Here is a 25534-nt window from a genome sequence, read left to right on the forward strand (position 1 = left end):
TCTGTGCTGTTTTAACTCACTGCAAAATAATCCACCATAGGGCCAAAGAAAGTTGTGAGTACCAGCACTTTAATAAAGAAAGTGAGAAATAGGACTCAGCGATAAAACTCTATCAATATATATCACGATAAACATGTAATTGATGTTAATGCATTCAATTTTTTGTTGTTGTTTTTTTCCAGATGAACTCGGAAGTTGCTAAGCAAGGTCGGTTGCATGAACAAAGGCACTCGCTCTCTGGTAACCAAGCAACGCAGGAAGTGATCACTGACCAGCGGGAGTGACAGGCTAACAGCCAATCAGGTAACAGTATCAAGATTGGTTGCACCGTCTTGTTGTATTGTGGTTGATTCTTTGCATGGAGTGAGAAGAGAAAGTAAAAATGAAGAAATTGTGGTTAAAAGAGGAAAAATCCCCTTCGACGGTATTGCAGTTTTTTGGATTTGTTTCAAACGGACCGTAGTCAGACCAATGATGTAAGGCAATACCACACTACCTTAGCTGTGCTCACCCTTTAGAGCACAGCTGTAATTTCCTGGCACTAAACCTGCAGAAAAAAAGTTATTCTCAGGTTTCTCTATGCTTACATTTTCACACTTTGCGCTATTTTGTTACACTTTATTAGGCATTTCTTACATATTCCTTATTTTTGCACCTTCATTTCAAGAGGTTATTGTTAAGTGTTCAATGTGATTTACTATTTTGTTTACATTGTTTGTTTTCAATGTTTGTGTCGACATTTCCTTTACTTTCTGCCTTGATAGCTGGGTTACATGTTTGATATTTATGAGGGCAGAAGTTTATTAAGAAATTTAGGCGAAAGAAAGAAAATTAACCTAAAATGTTCTTAACACCCTGCGATGAGGTGGCGACTTGTCCAGGGTGTACCCCGCCTTCCGCCTGATTGTAGCTGAGATGGGCTCCAGCGCCCCCCGTGACCCCAAAGGGAATAAGCGGTAGAAAATGGATGGATGGAAGGATGGATGGGTTCTTAACACCCTTAAAAAACAAAAAATATTTTTATGTCCTGCTTGGCTTTGAAGATAAGTAAAATCGAAGCAATATGGAAAAGTATGACCCTGGAACAGATTATTTTTCTATGATTACCGACAGGAACAGATTATTCGTTCAACCTTGGAGGTGCCACCATATATACCGTAAATTCCGGACTAAAAGTCGCTACTTTTTTCCTACGCTTTGGACCCTGCGGCTCATAAAACGGTGCGGCTCATTTGTGGGGGTTTTCTTTGCTAATGCCCATAATGTTATGTGTTCAACAAATAGTTTTCATCAAATACAAGCAGACACACTGAAGAGGTGTGTTATTTTTTGTGCTGTGGCGCCATCTTTTGGACGAGTTAGCTCACTGCAGGTGCTGCGAGATGAATGTCTACAGCAAGGGTCCCCAAACTTTTTGACTCAGGGGCTGCATTGGGTTAAAACAATTTGGCCGGGGGCCGGGCTGTATATATATATATATATATATATATATATATATATATATACCGTATTATTCGGAGTATAAGTCGCACCGGCCGAAAATGCATAACAAAGAAGGGAAAAAACATATATATGACGCACTGGAGTATAAGTCGCATTTTTTGGGGAAATTTATTTCATAAAACCCAACACCAAGAATAGACATTTGAAAGGCAATTTAAAATAAATAAAGAATAGTGAACAACAGGCTGAATAAGTGTACGTTATATGAGGCATAAATAACCAACTGAGAAGGTGCCTGGTATGTTAATGTAACATATTATGGTAAGAGTCATTCAATTAACTATAACATATAGAACATGTTATACGTTTACCAAACAATCTGTCACTCCTAATCGCTAAATCCCATGAAATCTTATACGTCTAGTCTCTTACGTGAATGAGATAAATAATATTATTTGATATTTTACGGTAATGTGTTAATAATTTCACACATAAGTCGGTCCTGAGTATAAGTCGCACCCCTGGCCAAACTATGAAAAAAACTGCAACTTATAGTCCGAAAAATACGGTATATATATATATATATATATATATATATATATATATATATATATATATTTCCCGTGCACTAATTGACTGAAAGAGCGCGCACTTTGCCGATGATGTCATGTTATTGATGGGAAAATGCATTTTTAGACAATATGATTTGCCTCAGCGGCTAGGACACAACCAAAGTAACAAGCGGTAGAAAATAGATTAGATTTAAAATAATAATAATTTAAAAATAAAATGTATATGTTTTTTTTAACCTGGGACCTCCCACGGGCCGGATTTTGGAGGCTGGGGGCCGTAGTTTGGGGACCCCTGGTCTACAGTATTTCCTTCTGTTTAGTGCTTTCAACTGGAAGGACAAGTGCTGTTCCGTTTAGTGCTTTCAACCGGAAGGACAAGTACTGTTCCGTTTAGTGCTTTCAACCGGAAGGACAAGTGCTGTTCCGTCTACTACTCACCCATAGCAGTTCTACTTGTATGGTTTCTTCATTCTTCACTCCAAGCAACGTTAGTATGTTTATTAATATAATTAAAACCGTTTATACTTACTAAACCGTCCCATGTTTGATGTCTGTAGGAGTGTTTTCATGCATATTTGTACTTACGATTATAATAATCAAGCTAGCGTTGTTAGCATGAGCTAATATGCAAACACGTTTATGAGTGTCTGTGTTAGTATTATTAACTTACAATGGCATTCTATTTGTTTTGTTTCAGTTTCAGAAATTCCTCAGTAAAATTCACCAAGACGTCACTGTGGAGTTATTGAGTCTGTTCAGCTGATTGGAGAGCTAGCTTCCGCAGCTAGTGGGTCCATGACGATGACTTCTGTTTTGTTCGATCAGCCGTTTTACTGCCGTGTTACAGACACCGTTTGGAAACAATTAAGGTATGTAAATAAACATTTACAAAATATTTCTGTGTAAATATTGAATGTTGCAATGTATATTTCTGCAGCTTTGGCTAATGTTTGGGGAAAAAAACATTTTTTTCTAAAATTTAGTGGGCGCGGCCTATAGATCAACGCACTCTAACTCTGTAGTCCGGAAAATACAGTATATTCATTTATATAATGACGCATATGAGCGCGTGACACCTACAGAAACAAAAACTAACACACACACTTGCTTCATGGACCTGACTTGATGTGGTCGTCTCCACTGGCTCCGTCCCCGCAAACAAAGCGCCAGTCCCTCTCCTCCGCCTCGCCATCCCTTTCTGGCCTGTGCTCCGTCCTCAGTCGGATCTGTCGCTCTCTCACCAGCTCCCAGTTCCTCACTAGGAACACGCGATGTGTCACCACAAAGCTCCTGACCCACATTGGCGGGGGCGAAACAAAAGATAGCAGTCATTGAGTAAGAGTAACAAATCAGTGCCGCTGTTTTGATTCCCATACCGCTCGCTGTCGGTCAAAGGCTCCATGTCGAGGTGAGGGAAGAGGCTGGCCAGGTCAGTGGGGCCCTCCTCCTGTGCATGGAGTTACCGTTAGTTATGCCTTTTGCACACCAAAAAAAAACCACTATAGTGAGTCCCACCATTGTGTGCTGAAAGGGTAGCATCCTGTCCTTTAGTCGGCCTGTGTGAAGGAGAGAGACCATCTCAGTTAAGTCCCACAATGAGGACATTCATTTGAAAAACTTACAGTGGAACCGTTTACTTCAACAGCCCTGGGACTGGCTGACTCACGTCAACATATCCCGAAAGTGAAACGAGTCATTGCTTGCATTTGTTTCGAGGCATAAGAAGAGCGGGTGATAATGAAGGATGTTTTAACCAACAGCAGTTTGACATGTGTTCCTCCAGTTATGCATGTGATCATTTAGATCAGGGGTGTCCAAACTTTTTCACATTGGGCTAAAAATGTTGGCTTGGGGCCTAAATTAGTCCCTCTCAAATAGTGGAGCAGGCCCCCCTGGGGAGCGTGTGTACTATACTATATATATATATATATATATATATATATATATATATATATATATATATATATATATATATATATATATATATATATATATATATATATATATATATGTGTTCCAACTTCACTGGTTTTGGGGTTTGTATATCGCGTACATGAGGTTCATAGTAATATTTATTTGAAATATGTAAATCATTCATATTTGGAATACACTGTTATTCACCAAAATTATATAATTTAGCAATTCAAATATACTTCAAATTAGAGATGTCCGATAGTGGCTTTTTTGCAGATATCCGATATTCCGATATTGTCCAACTCTTAATTACCGATTCCGATATCAACCGTTACCGATTTATACAGTCGTAGAATTAACACATTATTATGCCTAATTTTGTTGTGATGCCCCGCTGGATGCATTAAACAATGTAACAAGGTTTTCCAAAATAAATCAACTCAAGTTATGGAAAAAAATGCCAACATGGCACTGCCATATTTATTATTGAAGTCACAAAGTGCATTATTTTTTTTAACATGCCTCAAAACAGCAGCTTGGAATTTGGGACATGCTCTCCCTGAGAGAGCATGAGGAGGTTGAGGTGGGCGGGGTTGGGGGGTTGCGATGTGGGGGGGGGGGTAGCGGGGGGGTGTATATTGTAGTGTCCCGGAAGAGTTAGTGCTGCAAGGGGTTCTAGGTATTTGTTCTGTTGTGTTACAGTGCGGATGTTCTCCCGAAATGTGTTTGTCATTCTTGTTTGGTGTGGGTTCACAGTGTGGCGCATATTTGTAACAGTGTTAAAGTTGTTTATACGGCCACACTCAGTGTGACCTGTATGGCTGTTGACCAAGTATGGGTTGCATTCACTTGTGTGTGTGAAAAGCCGTAGATATTATGTGATTGGGCTGGCACGCAAAGGCAATGCCTTTAAGGTTTATTGGCGCTCTGTACTTCTCCCTACGTCCGTGTACACAGCGGCGTTTGAAAAAGTAATTAATTTTACTTTTTGAAACCGATACCAATAATCTTTAAACTGATACCGATCATTTCCGATATTACATTTTAAAGCTTTTATCGGCCGATAATATCGGCAGCCCAATATTATCGGACATCTCTACTTCAAATATAATTCAAGTAAAATTCAATTCAAATTATGGATTTTAATTTGAATGCATGAGCCATTCTCAATTCAATTTGGAAATTTACACAAGCCTTGTAATTAGGCCGTAATTATGGTGTTATGGTTTAGCAATAAAGATGAATTTAATAATACTACAACACATGTCAACATAAACGCACCTAATTCTTATAGAAATGACAACTTTGAATCTCACATTTTGTGTCGACAAAAGCGTTCAACCATTAACTGTATGTCGATATCGACTCAGGTTACTTTTTAGTAAAAAGGCGAACACTTCGGCGACTTCCTTTTGTATTACTGAAAGACTTACAGTAACGCCGCTTCCTCTTCAGCGGGAAGGCGGGTTGCTTTTGAAGCTATGGAGAGAAAGACAAGAATTTGGTTAAAAACAGCAAATATTTCCGAAACGAGTGATGACGTCACAATGAAATAACGTTCAGGACATCACAGTATATCATAGCAATCTCCAGATAGCATACAAATATGTCCCCTACTAGTAACAAAGAAGACAGCAGAGGAATCTGATTGGACGCCATCTTCCCTTTGATCTTCTTGTCCGATATTTGCTTACGTTAAATGCTAGGTCTAAGAAAAGTCAGAAAAACAATGAATTGCTTTTACGCAACATAAAGTGGGAATAACGAGGAACTGCAACCTTCCAGGAAAGTGATTCTCAAACTGTGGTACACCGGCTCCAACCAGTGGAGAATCACTTCATTAAATAATGAAATACAGTGTTACTGTTCAAACTGTGTGTAACGTTACAGTGGCCAACAATATTACATACACTTGTTAAATAAAACCTCTGCCTTGTTTTTAATGGATATTTAGGCCTACTACGCTACTGCATTTTAATGTTGGTCATTATGGTGGTACTTGGAGAGCCAAGTGTTGTCTGAGGTGGTACTTGGGGAAAAAAGTTGTTTTAGGAAATTGCATGTAAATTGCAGAAAAATCCAATACTCTCATTAAGGTAAACGCTAGTCCGATGAAAAGTCAAAGATCATTGCTTGTAAGGTTTATAATCAGAGGAAGGGTAAATTTGAAATAAAAATGTTTACATTTGATAATCCTTATACACTATATTGCCAAAAGTATTTGGCCACCTGCCATGACTTACATATGAACTTGAAGTGCCATCCCATTCCTAACCCATAGGGTTGAATATGATGTCGGTCCACCTTTTGCAGCTATTACAGCTTCAACTCTTCTGGGAAGGCTGTCCACAAGGTTGCGGAGTGTGTTTATAGGAATTTTCCACCATTCTTCCAAAAGCGCATTGGTGAGGTCACACACTGATGTTGGTCGAGAAGGCCTGGATCTCAGTCTCCATTCTAATTGATCCCAAAGGTGTTCTATCGGGTTCAGGTCAGGCCAGTCAAGTTCATCCACACAAGACTCTGTCATCCACGTCTTTATGGACCTTGCTTTGTGCACTGGTGAACAGTCGTGTTGGAAGAGGGAGGAGCTCGCTCCAAACTGTTCCCACAAGGTTGAAAGCATGGAATTGTCCAAAATGTTTTGGTATCCTGGAGCATTCAAAGTTCCTTTCACTGGAACTAAGGGGGCCAAGCTTAACCCCTGAAAAACGACCCCACACCATAATTCCTCCTCCACCAAATTTCACACTTGGCACAATGCAGTCCGAAATCTACCGTTCTCTTGGCAACCTCCAAACCCAGACTGGTCCATCAGATTGCCAGATGGAAAAGCGTGATTCATCACTCCAGAGAAGGCGTCTCCACTGCTCTAGAGTCCAGTGGTGACGTGCTTTACACCACTGCATCCGATGCTTTGCTTTGGACTTGGTGATGTGTGGCTTAGATGCAGCTGTTCAGCCATGGAAACCCATTCCATGAAGCTCTATGCGTACTGTGCGTGGGCTAATTGGAAGGTCACATGAAGTTTGAAGCTCTGTAGCAACTGAGTGCGCAGAAAGTCTTTGCACTATGTGCTTTAGCGTCCGCTGACCCCTCTCTGTCAGTTTACGTGGCCTACCACTTGGTGGCTGAGTTGCTGTTGTTCCCAAACTCTTCCATTTTTTTATAATAAAGCCGGCAGTTGACTTTGGAGTATTTAGGAGCGAGGAAATTTCACGACTGGATTTGTTGCACAGGTGGCATCCTATGACAGTTCCACGCTGGAAATCACTGAGAGCGGCCCATTCTTTCACAAATGTTTGTAGAAACAGTCTCCATGCCTAAGTGCTTGTTTTTATACACCTGTGGCCGGGCCAAGTGATTAGGACACCTGATTCTGATCATTTGGATGGGTGGCCAAATACTTTTGGCAATATAGTCTATTTCATAGGTCATAACAAAATATCATTTATCGATATCGAACAATGTAAAACACTTATATCGTGATACAGATTTCAGCCGTTACACTATTATGCGGCAGTAAAATGCAAGGTGGAAATAACAGTCTTCTCAGAAACCGTGTGAATATGACGAATGATGTTGGCGAGCTGAAATGCCATGGAAGTGAAAAACCAAGGAAGGAATCAACGATAAATACATGACTTTGATCTTTCAGCAGCATTAAAGTGATTGATTCCCAGCATGCACACAATGAACTCCCATGATTATGATTCTCCTTGTTGACGTCGTTTCCCCTCCCCTGTCCCCTCCACTCAGGACTTCAACGGCGGTGCTGTACCTGGTTGTGCTGCCAAAGCCACATGACATCATATGGCAACTGGAAATGGATCCTCTTCAGCCTCAAGTACTTCCCTGCGAGACACAAGAGGAGTCGGGATGAGAGCGTTCCAAACCTGACGGCCACACTTTGGCCTCGTGTCGACTCACCAACATGGATGGGCGCAGGTAAAAGGCTGTGTTCACGCTCCCCTGCTTTGTATTCCGCACTCCCTCTGGAAAACAACTGGGAGGGGGGACTAAAGACAAAAAAGGCCCACGTTGAGCAAGGGAATCCAATTAAGGTATAGTGGAACCTCTAAGGTCATGCAATTTGGAATTTGACCAAAATATTCAAAAGTTGCAGAAGACTTAAGCCAGGGGTGTCCAAAGTACCACCCGGGGGCCATTTGCAGCCCGCAACTTGTTTTTTTTTTAATTAAAAAAAATACAGTAAAAAAAAGCAAAAGCTGTAGGAAAATGTGAAAGAAGTGCAAAAATGTGTAGAGCAATGAGAAAAAGTGAAAAATGTAAACCTTTTAATGTAGTTCCTTGCGATAAATAACCAAAATATATGATATAACCAAAATATAAGACTCTTGAACGCATCATAATAATCCCCTCAATACCCCTCAAAAAACGAATTAACTCGCTGGAATATAAAGACAATATAACATACATCCATAAACGTGGATGCATATGCAAAAGTGCAATATATTTATCTGTACAGTAATCTATTTATTTATATCTGCACCTTATTGCTCTTTTATCCTGCACTACAACGAGCTAATGCAACAACATATTGTTTTTATCTGTACTGAAAAGTTCAAATTTGAATGACAATAAAAGGAAGTCTAAGTCTAAAAGAACATCAGCTAAAAGCCAAACAAAACAGTTTTTTTTAGGAAAACAGAAGACAATTCAAACGAGCATTTAAAACTATGATTTTTTTTCTTCTTCACCAAAATATATGAAAACACAATTTCAGCGAGCAAATGTTACCAATAGTGGTTTCAGAGAAAAGATTTAACAAATAAATATTTGTCACCTGTGCACAAATTGCTATTCGGGCATTGAGGCTCGCACAAACAAGCACACACACAAAAGACACCTTCGACAACAGGGGTGCCCAAACCTTTTTCCACTGGGGGCCACACACTGACAAATCGAAGGACGCTGGGGCCATTTTGGTATTTTCACCTTTAAAACCAGTACAATATAGATTTGTTTTCGAAGAACTAAAAAAATGCAATTTCGGTAGGAATTTTGGGTGACTGCTGATGAGCCAAACACACATTCTAACAGTTAGCACACTGGCAAGATAGCGTCAATTAACAAACATTATGACTCATTTGTGCATACTAGCAAAATGAGCTAGAAAAGCTAGCCTGCTAACAGTACAATGCTTAAATGCTAATAACAGTCTGCTTACAGTTAGCATTAGTAAAATACTAAAATATAGAACACTGAAGTGTATGTCTGTTAAATTGGCTAGAAAATCTAATGTTTACATGCTAAAATACCAACTGTAGTCTAGTATCAAAATATATTACTTTGAGGTGCACATTTGAAAAAAATAAATGCTTAGCTTAGTTAGCTAAAAAATCTAGTATACCAACTTTGGCATGCTAAATGTTAGCATTTGTCGAGTAACAAAATATTTGACGCTGATGTGTATACCTGCAAAATTAGCAAAAAAAAAAGCTGGCGTGCTAATATTAGAATGCTAACGATTGTGCCGCGGGCCGTTAAAAAATTAGCTACGGGCAGGAAATGGCCCTCGGGCCGCACTTTGGACACCCCTGTGCTAGAAGAAAATGGTTGAAAAAGGATACCATGGTTGCTATAGATACTGCTTTTGTAACATAGCAATATTCCTTTGTTGCGTGCGTGCGTATCTCGCATGATCGCACCAGGAAGAGGGCGGGGTATAATGCAAATAATGATATAACGCCTGCAAACAGCCCCTTTAAAAATGTGCAAATGTGAAAACTAGGTAGCTAGTACCTCGTGAATAATTGCATAAAACAAAGCACAAATTTGATAAAGCTGTTTTTGAGCACCTAACAATTCAATCTGTTTCCTGAGGTGACGATTCGATTCAGAATCGATTGTTGACTAAACACGATATCTGATTCAAATCGATATTTGGTATAATAATTATAATAAAACTTTTCCAAAACAGGTTACAGGTTAGAAAAGCTCCTTCTGTTTGCATGGAGAGGCCCTAAAAAACGTATTTTTTAAAATCGATTCTTATTAAAAATATATATATAGATATAACAAATACATATATTTTTTTATTGGATACATTTATTTTTTTTTAAATACATTTTTGGCATTTATGGATTAGGATTTGAATCGATTTTTGTGCATCCCTAACGGACTACATAATATTAAACCTTTCTACAGTAACCTCCAAAGTCTTCCCTTTACTTTAATCCCAAGATCTTCTATGTGCACCGTTACGATATTATTTACATAGATACAGTCGTGGTCAAAAGTTTACATACACTTGTAAAGAACATAATGTCATGGCTGTCTTGAGTTTCCAATCATTTCTACAACTCTTATGTTTTTGTGATAGAGTGATTGGAGCACAAACTTGTTGGTCACAAAAAACATTCAGAACTTTCCTCCAGAAGGTCTTATCTTTGTCCAAGTGATGTCAGATGAAACAAAAATTTTGCTGTTTGGCCACAATACCCAGCATAGTTTGGAGGAGAAAAGGTGAGGCCTTTAATCCCAGGAACACCATTCCTACTGTCAAGCATGGTGGTGGTAGTATTATGCCCTGGGCCTGTTTTGCTGCCAATAGAACTAGTGCTTTACAGAGAGTAAATGGGACAATGAAAAAGGAGGATTACCTCCAAATTTTTCAGGACAACCTAAAATCATCAGCCCGGAGGTTGGGTCTTGGGCGCAGTTGAGTGTTCCAACAGGACAATGACCCCAACTACAGGTCAAAAGTGGTAAAGGAATGGCTAAATCAGGCTAGAATTAAGGTTTTAGAATGGCCTTTCCAATGTCCTGACTTAAACGTGTGGACAATGCTGAAGAAACAAGTCCATGTCAGAAAACCAGCAAATTTAGCGGAACTGCACCAGATTTTGTCAAGAGGAGTGGTCAAAAATTCAACCAGAAGCTTGTGGATGGCTACTAAAAGCGCCTTATTGCAGTGAAACTTGCCAAGGGACATGTAAGCAAATATTAACATTGCTGTATGTATACTTTTGACCCAGCAGATTTGCTCACATTTTCAGAAGACCCATAATAAATTCATAAAAGAACCCATCCATCCATCCATTTTATACCGCAAACTTCATGAATGTTTTTAGTTTCCAACAAGTATGTGCTCCAATCACTCTATCACAAAAAAATAAGAGTTGTAGAAATGATTGGAAACTCAAGACAGCCATGACATTATGTTCTTTACAAGTGTATGTAAACTTTTGACCACGACTGTGTCATTTTCCAGTGTTTAACAGATGAAGTCTAATAACATTGAAAATGATGCACTTTGTCATCTATAACTCAAAGCTGACAGACTCACTGTTTCATCTTTGAATATTGACATCGTCTTAGCATTTCTACATGGGTTGGTTTAAGCCTTAACATTTAAAAAAATATCAAAATGGTCCCCAGTCCTTGGATTTTCCTGTGTGTGGCTCTTATTAGAAAAATGTCGGACACCCCTGATCTAAGCCTTTCAGCTAGAGCAGTGTTAACCATAGGGCCGGGGCCCATTGTTGTGCCGCGAACACTCAAAGGGCCACCAAAAAAATATCTGTTTCTCAGCTGTGGTCCGCAGCGGTACTCAGTTGTAATACACTTTTCCACCACGTGTGGCAGTAATGACAATGTCGAACAAAAAGAAGAAGTCTGGAGCTAAAGTCTCAGAGAAGTTTCTTATTATGACGAAAGTGGTCAAGCTGTATTTTCATTTGCATTTAAATTATTTCAGAAACATAATTACCGGTATTATTAGAATTTTTATTAATTCAGTTATAATGTATTTATTTTAGCATTGTATGTACAATTATTTTTCATCAGACTCCCTTCTTTTGCAGTATATTTGATTTGTATTTATTTTAGTAATCAGGCTGACCAAAGCCTCCATAATAATCTTTGTGATCAACACATGCTTTCATATCATTTGACAAGGTTGTAAACTATAAGTAGGTTAGATATAATTATTGAATATGATTAAAATCAAGAGTTGTATTACTAATTCTGTGTTAATATTTATTTTAGTGGGCTCCGGACCTCTCTGTAGTGGAAAAGTTGGGCCCCAAGGTTGAAAAGGTTAAGAACCCCTGAGTTAGAGGGCATCAAAATATTACTTATTTAGATTTTTTGGGGGCTTTTTTTTAGCCAACACTTGCTGTATTGCAAAAAAAGAACCGGTTTGGTCATGAAGTGTTAAAAGAGGAAGAACAAAACAAGATTAAACACCGAAGTTACCAAAGTTAAAGTAGAGTGTTTTGTTTATTTCTTATGCTTTACAGTGGTTAACTTCTTTTTACACTTGTGTGACAGTTAAAAACGTCAAAAAAAAGGGAGGCGCATTTTAGCCATCACCGCTAAAAAGTAAAAGTGGAGAGTTTCAGCGCTCTGGCGTCCCAATGTTACACTTGGCTAACTTGTATAAGTTAAAGATGGAAGTACTTCAAATACTGAATGCACATTTTTATGATGCAACAGTTTGCTTCTGCAATGTGTTACAGTGGAACCCGTTTATGTCGACGCCCCTCGGACTGGCTGACTGATGTTGACATAGGTAAGTGCTTCTCAATTATTTTATGTCGTCACCCAAATTGAAACACGATTTAGAACCTGATAATTGTCGTCTTTTTTTCCTTTAATTGTACAAACCACTCTTTGAGTTGCTGGCACCAGCATCTCCATGCCACATAGCTGAGGACTTGCGTTTTCTCACGCCTTAACGCACACTTATGCATACAGTACAGGCCAAAAGTTTGGACACACACTTTAAATTGTAGATTGTCACTGATGGCATCAAAACTATGAATGAACACATGTGGAGTTATGTACTTAACAAAAAAAGGGAAATAACTGAAAACATGTTTTATAATCTAGTTTGTTTCAAAATAGCCACTCTTTGCTCTGATTACTGCTTTGCACACTCTTGGCATTCTCTGGATGAGCTGAAATGGTTTTCACTTCACAGGTGTTTGATGCCTTTAGTGACAATCTACAATGTAAATAGTCATGACAATAAAAAAAATGCATTGAAATGAGAAGGTGTGTCTAAACTTTTGGCCTGTACTGTACCTGGTCATATTTCCTGGTTGAGTCTGTTGATTAATTTGAACTGGAGGCTTGTGTATCGATCAAGAATGGAAAAAAAGACGCTAATACTGGAAGCCCCTTGCCTAACACCTCGTTTGAGAAGCACTGAAAGCGGTTGTCAGCTTAATGGAAACCGAAACTCGCCGCTGCTTGCACATTTACTTGTGACATTGTAGCCAGAATAACACAAATCTTTCTTTGGGTGGCTAACAATCTTTAAAAAAAAAAGTGTGTTTTATATGTCGCTGTGTAGGAATCCAAGTTAATACTGTAGTGCCATGCTTTTATTATGAAGTGCTTACTTTGCACCTACCGTAACAGGAAGTTACTGTGTGCACATTTTAATACACTGTAGTTATGTTGCTTTTTTATGCTGTTAGTCAGTTAGTGACAATGGTTGAACATATGTCAACATAAAAATAATCTATTAAAAGGGGAACTGCACTCTTTTTGGAATTTTGCCTATCATTCACAATCCTTATTTAAGAGAAGAACACATGTTTTTTCGTTTTGTATGTATTCTAAATTTGAGATGTCCCATAATGGCTTTTTTACCGATATCCGATATTCCGATATTGTCCAACTCTTAATTACTGATTCCGATATATACAGTTGTGGAATTAACACATTATTTTGCCTAATTTTGTTGTGATGCCCCGCTGGATGCATTAAACAATGTAACAAGGTTTTCCAAAATAAATCAACTCAAGTTATAGAAAAAAATGCCAACATGGCACTGCCATATTTATTATTGAAGTCACAAAGTGCATTATTTTTTTTAACATGCCTCAAAACAGCAGCTTAGAATTTGGGACATGAAGAGGTTGAGGTGGGGTGGGGGGGTAGCGGGGGGTGTATATTGTAGCGTCCCGGAAGAGTTAGTGCTGCAAGGGGTTCTGGGTATTTGTTCTGTTGTGTTTATGTTGTGTTACGATACGGATGTTCTCCCGAAATGTGTTTGTCATTCTTGTTTGGTGTGGGTTCACAGTGTGGCGCATATTTGTAACAGTGTTAAAGTTGTTTATACGGCCACCCTCAGTGTGACCTGTATGGCTGTTGACCAAGTATGCCTTGCATTCACTTGTGTGTGTGAAAAGCCGTAGATATTATGTGATTGGGCCGACAGCCAAAGGCAGTGCCTTTAAGGTTTATTGGCGCTCTGTACTTCTCCCTACGTCCGTGTACACAGCGGCGTTTTAAAAAGTCACACATTTTACTTTTTGAAACCGATACCGATCATTTCCGATATTACATTTTAAATTATTTATCGGCCGATAATATCGGGAGTCCGATATTATCGGACATCTCTAGTAGTTATGTTGCTTTTTTATGCTGTTAGTGACAATGGTTGAACATATGTCAACATAAAAATAATCTATTTAAAGGGGAACTGCACTCTTTTTGGAATTTTGCCTATCATTCATAATCATTAGAACTCATGTTTTTTTCGTTTTGTATGTATTCTAATGTCTAATATACAGCAAATTCGAGGTGGATAATAATGGCAACCGAAACTAGCCGCTGCTTGCGCATTTACTTGTGACATTGTGGCCAGAATAACACAAATCTTTCTTTCGGTGGCTAACAATCTTTGAAAAAAAGTGCATTTTATATGTCTCTGTGTAGGAATCCAAGTTAATACTCTATTGCCATGCTTTTATTTTGAAGAGCTTACTTTGCACCTACAGTAACAGGAAGTTACTGTGTGCACATTTTAATACACTGTAGTTATTTATCTTTTTTTATGCTGTTAGTGACAATGATATGTCAACATAAAGATAATCTATTTAAAGGGGAACTGCACTCTTTTTGGGATTTTGCCTATCATTCACAATCCTTATTTAAGAGAAGAACACATGTTTTTCGTTTTGTATGTATTCTAATCAAATCTAATGTCTAATATACAGCAAGTCGGAGGTGGATAATAATGCAGCCAAAGGGAGTACACTATAGCACAGGGGTGCTCACACTTTTTCTGCAGGCGAGCTACTTTTCAATTGATCAAGTCGTGGGGATCTACCTCATTCATATATATAATTTATATTTACTTACTTATGAAATATATGTTTTTGTTAATAAGTTAAAGGTGTTTAATGATAATGCAAGCATGTTTAACACATATAGTTAATATTGTTAATAAATTAAAGGTGTTTAATGATAATGCAATCATGTTTAACACATAATTAATATTGTTAATAAATTAAAGGTGTTTAATGATAATACAAGAATGTTTAATACATATAGTTAATATTGTTAATAAATTAAAGGTGTTTAATGATAATACAAGTATGTTTAATACATATAGTTAATATTGTTAACAAGTTAAAGGTGTTTAATGATAATACAAGCATGTTTAACACATATAGTTAATATTGTTAATAAGTTAAAGGTGTTTAAAGATAATGCAAGCATTTTTAACACATATAGTTAATATTGTTAACAAGTTAAGGTGTTTAAAGATAATACAGGCATGTTTAACACATATAGATTCCTTTCTTTCATGAAGACAAGAATATAAGTTGGTGTATTACCTGATTCTGATGACTTGCATTGATTGGAATCAGACAGTGGTGCTAAAAACGTCCGCATTTTCGAATGGAGGAGAAAAAAGTCCTCCTTTCTGTCCAATACCACATGAAAGTGGTTAGTTTTTGGCATCTTATTTGTCCAGCTTCCGTACTCCTTTGTATACACTTTACAAGAAATACATTGTCGGCAAACTCCGTAGCTTGCTAGCTTGTGCACGCCAGCTTTCTGAGACTCTTGTTTTGTTAGCGCAACTGTGCAACTGTGCAGTCGGTCTTTGGAGTTTTGACGACAGGTACGGCGCCAGAGTCTGTTAAAATAAAGTGTTTCTCGCCTTCCAATCGGTAATTTTAATGAGCTGGCAGCAGCCAGCGTCATCTCAGAAGACCCTCGGGTGCCGTGAATGTCAATCAAGTGACGAAAGTGACGTCATAGTGAAGATTAATGATCGCTCATTTTTAGGACTATTTTTTAATGCCTGGCTGGTGATCGACTGACACACCCTCCGAGATCGACCGGTAGCTCGCGATCGACGTAATGAGCACCCCTGCTATAGCACCTCTAAAATAAAACGCCAACAATACTCCATTTACATTTCGTGACCTGAATATTAACCATGTATTAGCGATATAAGCGCCAACGCAAACAAACTATTTTTAGCTGCTTCGTGATCACAGAGAGCTAACATGCCGAGCTGCTGCATCGAGTTGGTGAAAGTTAATTCTAGATTATAAATCATGCCTCTCACCTGGGTAGTAAAAGGATGTAGCCATAAACCAAGAATTTGGTAAGACGCGTGTTTTTGGCAACTTATTTTTTCTAACCTAGGTGAGCATTAGGTTAGATTTTTTAATCTAAACAAGAAGATATAAACATCCTATCAACCGGCATCCCGGTGAGCGCAGACATTGTACAGTTAGGGATTGTTTTATTATGTTCGGAGTTTGTATGTCGTGTTTAGCGCTTAGCAATACCTCTACATGGTGCTTAAGCTGGATCTGTTTAGCATACAGCTTCTAAAACTTGTAGCTCATCCTCGTTATATTCAGGCTGAAAAATATACATCGCTTTTCCCAAAGTAGTCTTTGTTGTCTTTCACTAAGTCTGCATGAGTGGTAGTGTTGTTGTTGTTGAAGGGAAAAGCAAACGCTGTGATACGGCTGTAAAATTAATGTGCTTAAAATGAGCAAAATACATAAATATTACACGATATTATGAATGTGGTGGTTACTGCATTACATTTATATTTACAGTCGTGGTCAAAAGTTTACATACACTTGTAAAGAACATAATGTCATGGCTGTCTTGAGTTTCCAATCATTTCTACAACTCTTATTTTTTTGTGATAGAGTGATTGGAGCACATACTTGTTGGTCACAAAAAACATTCATGAAGTTTGGTTCTTTTATGAATTTATTATGGGTCTACTGAAAATGTGACCAAATCTGCTGGGTCAAAAGTATACATACAGCAATGTTAATATTTGCTTACATGTTCCTTGGCAAGTTTCACTGCAATAAGGCACTTTTGGTAGCCATCCACAAGCTTCTGCTTGAATTTTTGACCACTCCTCTTGACAAAATTGGTGCAGTTCAGCATGGTTTTCTGACATGGACTTGTTTCTTCAGCATTGTCCGCACGTTTAAGTCAGGACATTGGGAAGGCCATTCTAAAACCTTAATTCTAGCCTGATTTATCCATTCCTTTACCACTTTTGACGTGTGTTTGGGGTCATTGTCCTGTTGGAACACCCAACTGCGCCCAAGAACCAACCTCCGGGCTGATGAAATTTAGGTTGTCCTGAAGAATTTCGAGGTACTCCTCCTTTTTCATCAACCCATTTACTCTCTGTAAAGCACCAGTTCCATTGGCAGCAAAACAGGCCCAGAGCATAATACTACTACCACCATGCCTGACGGTAGGTGTGGTGTTCCTGGGATTAAAGGCCTCACCTTTTCTCCTCCAAACATATTGCTGGGTATTGTGGCCAAACAGTTCAATTTTTGTTTCATCTGACCACAGAACTTTCCTCCAGAAGGTCTTATCTTTGTCCATGTGATCAGCAGCAAACTTTATACAAGCCTTAATGTGTCATTTCTGGAGCAAAGGCTCACTTGAATCACTCACATGAAGTTAAGAGGCCATGCCATGAAGCTAATTTGATTTGATTGTAACTTTTCTACATCACTAAAATTGATAATGTATGTTGCTGTATGTACCGGTATACTTTTGACCCAGCAGATTTGCTCACATTTTCAGTAGACCCATAATAAATTCATAAAAGAACCAAACTCATGAATGTTTTTTGTGACCAACCAGTATGTGCTCCAATCACTCTATCACAAAAAAATAAGAGTTGTAGAAATGATTGGAAAATCAAGACAGCCATGACATTATGTTCTTTGTAAGTGTATGTAAACTTTTGACCACGACTGTACTTGCAGTGTGTATATAAAACCTGGATGGAGGTTTTTAGATGTTTTTTGGAGCGCTTTATCGGTGGAATAGAGCGACTGCCACTTGCTCCATTGTTAGCTAATGTTTATTTACCATTTATTTAGAATGCATTAAAAAGAAAAACGTGTGTTCTTGTCTCACTTAAGGATTGTGAATGATAGAGAAATTTCCAAAAAAAGATGCAGTTTCGCTTTAAATAAATCGATTTCTGTCGCCAAAAGCGTTCGAGCGGGCACTAAGAAGTACCGTACATGGTGGACAAGGACTTGAAGAGTTGGTCAACATAGACGGGTTGTCGACATAAACGGGACCAACTGTACAATATTTCTGTTTCCATGAGGAACACTTTTTTAAAAGCTGCACAAATCACAGGTCAATCCTGTAACAGATAGTGTTCAACCTTAGAGGTTCCACTGTATAAATACGGTAACAGACATGAGTAAGATGCTCACTCTGTAGTTTTGTAATCGTCAGAGTAAAGACCCGCCCTCAAAAACGTCTTCCACGGAGGACCGGCGTCCCCCTTGTCTCTTTGGACGCCGACCAGTTGCGATTCGGGCAGCTCGACGGCGGAAGGGCCGAAAGCTCCGTCGCGTGTGTCAAGACATTCAGGCTCCTCCTCTGCGACGCTAAAAAGGAAAGCATGAAGCGAGAGATAGAGCGATAGGGAGGAAAAAAAAAAAAAGAGAAAGAAGAGGCACTGGTTTAGCACACAGTGCTGAAATGTGGCCGGTTAATATGAGGATGTCACACGGGTGATGAAAGGCTGAGTGTTTACCTTTGATGACAGGGAGAGGCGTCGTGTTGTCTCTTCCGTCCTCTCTTCCGCTTGGCCTGCAGCTCAGAATCCGTCACCTGCTGCACCGAGCCGACGTCTCGCTGCGGCCCGTTCCCCTCCCTCCTCTCTTGGACGTCGCTATTGTTATCATCATCGGGCGAGAGGTCGGGTGACGGCACGGGGGACGACAAAGCGGAGGGCAGAGGCTGTTTTCTGGGTCGTCCCGGTCTCCTTTTATTTTTCCCCTCCGCCCTGTGGGCTGCCGGCACACCTTGGAGCTTCCGGCGGCTTCTTGAGTCACCTTGTAAGCCTGCAGTGGGTGCAACAGAGGGATGGCCATGAAAGGGATGTGGATCAGTGATGAGGCCTGCAGGTGTGAGGCGACGCTACTCGAGGCTGAGTCATGCCACCGGATGAGTCACCACCAGATTACTTCTGGGAAAGCAGTGATTTATGCGTACTGTCACCTCGCAGCAGGGAAAAGTGAAGACCAGGTCTAGCAGATGGCACCAGTGACATTTTGTTGACTTAAAATATTCGTCTTAGTTATCGTCAACGACCTATTTTCCCCTGACTAAAATTGCTGGGATGTTACTGACGTCAAGTCCGGCTCACGTCCCGCCCAATGAACACTAGTGGTGGTCAAGCTCGCTCTGTTTTCAATGGGTACTAGGCGCCAAAAAAGGCCCTATGCTTGTGTTGTTTTCGGCTGTACAAATCATTCAAATCGCGGAAAGGATAAACAAGTTCTTCGAGACTTTATCAAAAAGGGCGGAAATGTGTGATACAGTCGTGGTCAAAAGTTTACATACACTTGTAAATAACATAATGTCATGGCTGTCTTGAGTTTCCAATCATTTCTACAACTCTTATTTTTTTGTGATAGAGTGATTGGAGCACATACTTGTTGGTCACAAAAAACATTCATGAAGTTTGGTTCTTTTATGAATTCATTATGGGTCTACTGAAAATGTGACCAAATCTGTTGGGTCTAAAGTATACATACAGCAATGTTAATATTTGGTTACATGTCCCTTGGCAAGTTTCACTGCAGTAAAGCGCTTTTGGTAGCCATCCATAAACTTCTGCTTGAATGTTTGACCACTCCTCTTGACAAAATTGGTGCAGTTCAGCTAAATTTGTTAGTTTTCTGACATGGACTTGTTTCTTTAGCATTGTCCACATGTGAAACAAAAATTGAGCTGTTTGCAATATGTTTGGAGGTGAAAAGGTGAGGCCTTTAATCCCAGGAAATCCATTCCTACCGTCAAGCATGGTGGTGGTAGTATTATGCTCTGGGCCTGTTTTGCTGCCAATGGAACTGGTGCTTTACAGAGAGTAAATGGGACAATGAAAAAGGAGGATTACCTCCAAATTCTTCAGGACAACCTAAAATCATCAGCCCGGAGGTTGGGTCTTGGTCACAGTTGGGTGTTCCAACAGGACAATGACCCCATACACACGCCAAAAGTAGTAAAGGAATGGCTAAATCAGGCTAGAATTAAGGTTTTAGAATGGCCTTCCCAAAGTCCTGACTTAAACGTGTGGACAATGCTGGAGAAACAAGTCTATGTCATAAAACCAACAAATTTAGCTGAACTGCACCAGGTTTTGTCAAGAGGAGTGGTCAAAAATTCCACCAGAAGCTTGTGGATGGCTACCAAAAATGCCTTATTGCAATGAAACTTGCCAAGGGACATGTAACCAAATATTAACATTGCTGTATGTATACTTTTGACCCAGCAGATTTGGTCACATTTTCAGTAGACCCATAATAAATTCATAAAAGAACCAAACTTCATGAATGTTTTTTGTGACCAACAAGTATGTGCTCCAATCACTATATCACAAAAAAATAAGAGTTGTAAAAATGATTGGAAACTCAAGACAGCCATCACATTATGTTCTTTACAAGTGTATGTCAACTTTTGACCACGACTGTATTTGTGGAAACGACGACGAGTAAAGCATGCAGCTCACACTCGAGTCCAAGGGAGCACAGTCGAAGAATGCATTAGTTTGCAGTAGTCACTTCGTTAAAGGTTTGTTTGATATACTTTTAACGGCTATTATTTACCATTTAAGTATTATCTTGACATCATTTGTATTTCTTAGACACATGTTTGCCACGAGTGTTTTGAAAAGCACCAACTCGGCGAGTCTAAGTAAAAGAAAGCAAATGTGAGCAAAACTTAAATAGTTCAGTTTTTAACCAAAGGCAACCATCATATATGAATCTTTCAGCGCATACACAATCTCGACATCTATTGTTATATTTTGATAAAGACGGGAAAAAACACGCTACTCCTAAATGGCCAGTGCAACAACAACAAACATGGCTGTAGATGCAAAGTTAAATCGTGAAATGCAACCTTACCCGAGCAAAAACGATGCATATTTATCCAAGAGAGTCTTGATATCAATTTACTAGACCCAGTCACACACAAAGAAGTAGTAGACCTCCATGCTTTTCCAAGTTTCCATCTGTTTTGTCGTGTAGAATGGGGTCTGGAGCACCAGATAGTACGACATGTCTGGGAACGCGATCAACTCCTTGATATCACTCGACAAATGTTTTTTGCTAAAGTATAGGAATCTATTCCATTGCAAAGTTTGCATTTTTGCAGGAAGAAAGTTCACTCGCAGTTTAGTCAACGAATAAAAATGAGACGAAAATGTTGACAAAGACGAAATCCAATCATATTTAACTTCGTCTTTAGGCGGTTGGAACAAGTTAGGAATCTATCCAATCACAGTTGCATGTGAGAGAGGAGTGGGAGGTAAATCACGGTCGTCACCCAATCATAAGTACCGTAATTATCGGACTATAGAGCGCACCGGTATATAAACCGCACCCACTAAATTTCAGAAGGAAAACATAGTTTCCATATATAAGCCGCACTGGACTATAAGACGCAGATATATACGTAGTGAAATTAGTTATTTACACAGAAGTATTTTGTAAATGTTTATTTACACACCTTAATTGTTTCCAAACAGTGTCTGTAACACGTCAGTAAAACAGCGGATCAAACAAAACAGAAGTCATTGTCGTGGACCCACTAGCTGCGGAAGTTAGACAGACTCAATAACTGTTTTGGTAAATTAACTGAAACAATACAAAAAGAATGACATTGTAAGTTAATAATACCAACAAAGACACTCGTAAACGTGTTAGCGTATTAGCTAATGCTACCGACGCTAGCTTCATTACATCACGATAGCACGTACAAATAGGCATGAAAACACTCCTGAAGAGATCACACATGCGACGGTTTAGTAAATATGAATAGTTTTAGTTATATTGTAAACTTACATACGTTGCTTGGATGGATGAATGAAGAATCCATTCGAGCAAAAACAATACAGTGAGCGAACTTGTCCAAAAGCTGGCGCCATAGCACAAACAATAACACACCATTTAAGTGTCCTTGCATGTGTTTAATGAAAACTATTTGCATTATGGCCATGAGCGGAGAAAAATCCATAAATCAGCCGCAGGGTTCAAAGCGAAGGAAAAAAGTAGCGACCTATAGTTTGGAATTCACGGTACTGTCTTTCTAAGGCGTAGTGTTTTGATTTTTCTCTGGGAAAACAAGACTGTATCGTGACACACTTCAATACAATATGTCTTCTACACCTGGAAGAAAGAGAAGAGAAGACATATGGACGCACTTCACCTTTGCCGTGGTAGACAATAAGACACGTTGTAAACCCTGTGGCTTGATTTTCACCGGTAAAAATACAAACAACTTGAAGCCCCGTCTGCAGGCTAATCGTCCGGACATTTACGCAACAATAAGTGACTGAAACTAATATTTCAAAATTACTCATACTGTACTGAATTACTGTTACTATTAAAGACGGTAGAGCAGGGTCCAGACCGCTTACTTTACCATTACCATTTAATAAGCTAAGTTCAGTGCACATTAATCGATGTCCTCGGCACACTGTTCAGCTATTACCTTGAGTGACATTGCCCGCCAATTTAGTAAGCAATCTTTACTTTTCAAGCCAGCACACCAAAAAAGACAGGTGTGAGATATATACAATATCTACATTCTAGATTAACAGGACAATGGCCCTTATGTGGGCTTTGTACCGAGGATGTCGTTGTGGCTTGTGCAGCCCTTTGAGACACTTGTGATTTAGGGCTATATAAATAAACATTGATTGATTGATTGATTGAAGACGCCACACAATATAGAATAAAACTAGATTTTTTGTTTATATGACCACAATAAAAGCACACATTTTCATGCACTGTACACTGGCGTTGAGTGTGTCCTTTTTTTATCACTCTCATATACATCAGTGATATTTTTTGTTTGGTCATAATTGGCTAAATAAATAGGCCAACATAATAAAATGTACACATTACATTTTAATGATGGAAGAGAAAATAGTTGCAATGTTATTGAACGTAATAGTTAAGATATGATTTCTCAAAGTTACGCACTCCAAATTACCAACAGTTTATGCATACAACATTGTGTTTGTATCAATTTATATTTTAGTCGACAACATTTACTGTCAATTTAGTTGACTAAAATGTTGAGGAATTTAGTCAGCCAAAACAAATTCAATTTAGATGGCTAAAATATGACTAAAACTAAAAAACATTTTCGTCAAAAGACTATAACTAAAAATAAAATAAAAACTGCTGTCAAAATGAATGCGGAAAGGCACTGTGAAAAAAGTAATTCGGACATAATATTTTTCCAAAGGAAAGTCTGGGTAATCATATTTTGTGAGACAATTTTCTTTATATACATTTGCATGGAAAGAAAAAACAATTTGCAGATATATATATATATATATATATATATATATATATATATATATATATATATATATATATATATATATATATATATATATATTTATTATTTTTTTTAATATGTAACAAAAATATATATATTAGTGTTGTCCCCATACCAAAATTATTTCGATACTTTTCGGTACTTTTCCAAATAAAGGGGACCACAAAAAATTTAATTATCGGCTTTATTTTAACAAAAAATCTTACGGTATGTCAAACATATGTTTCTTATTGCAAGTCTGTCCTTAAATAAAATAGTAAACATACAAGACAACTTGTCTTTTATTAGTAAGTAAACAAACAAAGGCTCCTAATTTGGTCTGCTGAATATATGCAATAACATATTGTGCCATTTATCATTCTATTATGTTGTCAAAATTATTAGTAAGTAAACAAAGAAATGCTGCTAATTTAGCAGCTGAATATATGCAGTAACATATTGTGTCATTTTCCATTGTATTATTTTGTCAAAATTAGTAAGGACAAATGGTAGAAAATTAATTATTAATCTACTTGTTCATTTACTGTTAATATCTGCTTACTTTCTCTTTTAACTTGTTCTATCTACACTTCTGTTAAAATTTAATAATCACTCATTCTTCTGTTGTTTGGATGCTTTACATTAGTTTTGAATGATACCACACATTTAGGTATCAACCCGATACCAAGTAGTTACAGGATCATACATTGGTCATATTCAAAGTTAAAAAAATATCGATGTAATCATAGTAGTATCGACTAGATACGTGCCTGTACTTGGTATCATTACAGTGGATGTCAGGTGTAGATCCACCAATGGCGTTTGTTTACATTTTGACGCCGGTGAGCTACGGTGTGTAGTGAAGCATGTTTATCTATTCCTCGTCCTGCAGGGATGATACTTGTAAGAAACTTACTTTATTTGTTGCAATGGAGGCGAGGATTAGTGATTTAGAAGTAGCTAAAAAACTGCCGACGGCGGATGGACGTTAGCCGCTAGCTAGCTGGCTATGTCTTAAAGCACCTCTTCCTGAGGGCGTTTCAGTGTTATAACTTCACCTTTATCGTTAGTTTTGAAGCCAAAATGCGTCCGTTCTACCTTTTTTGTCTACACACTGTGTCTGCTTGTAAGTACTCCGTGATTGTGCACTGCCGAACATGCTCGTCTGCTCGTAAAACCAGCAATGACACGACGTGACGACGACGGGGGCGCGGGACTGGTACTTTTCAGAGGTGGTATACGGTAGTACAGCATATGATTCATTAGTATGGCGGTACTATAGGGATAAGCGGTAGAAAATGGATGGATGGATATACCAATACCAGTATACCGAACAACCCTAATATATATTTAATATTATTTTACTTTTTTCATTTTGAAGATACATTTTGTGTGACATCAATGTGTGTGTGCTGTACATCTAAACACATGTGTGTTTAGTTTTAGATGATCGTCATGTTTTTTTCTAAACATTCCCCCCCTCGTTCGCTCTGTCTAAGCCCGGCACTGACCTGCTAATCCTTCATCAATCAATGCTGAGCTCATCTTTCTTTTTTCTTTCCATTTTTCCACAATCTCCGACAATGCCGACCACTCTTTGCTTATTGAATCTCTCCAAGTTAAATAGGCTCTGTTGGCCAGCGGCGAGGGGAAACGGGCCGTCTTTAAATAGCCAATGTGGTGGTTAACTAATGACTTTGCTCTCTGGGTAGCCTTGAGCTACGAAACATTGCGCGGTTTGGTGAAAATGTTTTGGCTGGTTCCCATTAAGACGTTGCTTTTATACCATAACCCTTTTTTTTTTCTCTCTCTTTCAAATTCCGAGAGACAGCGGTTGCTGAGTGGTTATGAGTGTGCATAACACATCCGCTGCTCAGCAGAAGGAGTTTGAACAAGGCTATAAAAAGGCAAGAGTCTGATCTTCTCTCAATCACATTGCAGGCTTTCATGCCAAAAAAACAGCGTAAAAG

The 25534-nt window shown here is 38.6% G+C and overlaps 1 protein-coding gene and 1 long non-coding RNA gene across 6 annotated transcripts in view; one reads left to right on the forward strand and one right to left on the reverse strand.

Moving 5' to 3' along the window:
- Positions 1 to 25534, reverse strand: part of LOC133621079 (uncharacterized) — a 79015-nt gene that overhangs the window by 14574 nt on the left and 38907 nt on the right. For 2 of the 5 annotated variants that reach the window (XM_061982909.2, XM_061982910.2), the window contains 8 exons: positions 18763 to 19072; positions 18437 to 18613; positions 7860 to 7948; positions 7711 to 7784; positions 5363 to 5408; positions 3531 to 3571; positions 3392 to 3462; positions 3133 to 3305 (listed from right to left, as the gene is read on the reverse strand). In XM_061982909.2, the coding sequence (XP_061838893.1) occupies positions 3133 to 3305; positions 3392 to 3462; positions 3531 to 3571; positions 5363 to 5408; positions 7711 to 7784; positions 7860 to 7948; positions 18437 to 18613; positions 18763 to 19072 (981 nt within the window). Of the gene's footprint in view, positions 1 to 3117; positions 3306 to 3391; positions 3463 to 3530; positions 3572 to 5362; positions 5409 to 7710; positions 7785 to 7859; positions 7949 to 18436; positions 18703 to 18762; positions 19073 to 25534 lie in introns of those variants that run through there. The other 3 variants (XR_009817599.2, XM_061982911.2, XM_061982912.2) reach the window with 3 other exon arrangements.
- On the forward strand, positions 76 to 7871 carry LOC133621095 (uncharacterized). The gene is made up of 3 exons (XR_009817604.1): positions 76 to 303; positions 2713 to 2884; positions 7689 to 7871. It is a non-coding gene; the product is annotated as an uncharacterized lncRNA (long non-coding RNA).

Source organism: Nerophis lumbriciformis, linkage group LG21, assembly GCF_033978685.3.
Source record: "Nerophis lumbriciformis linkage group LG21, RoL_Nlum_v2.1, whole genome shotgun sequence".
In the NCBI taxonomy this organism is placed as follows: Eukaryota; Metazoa; Chordata; class Actinopteri; order Syngnathiformes; family Syngnathidae; genus Nerophis; species Nerophis lumbriciformis.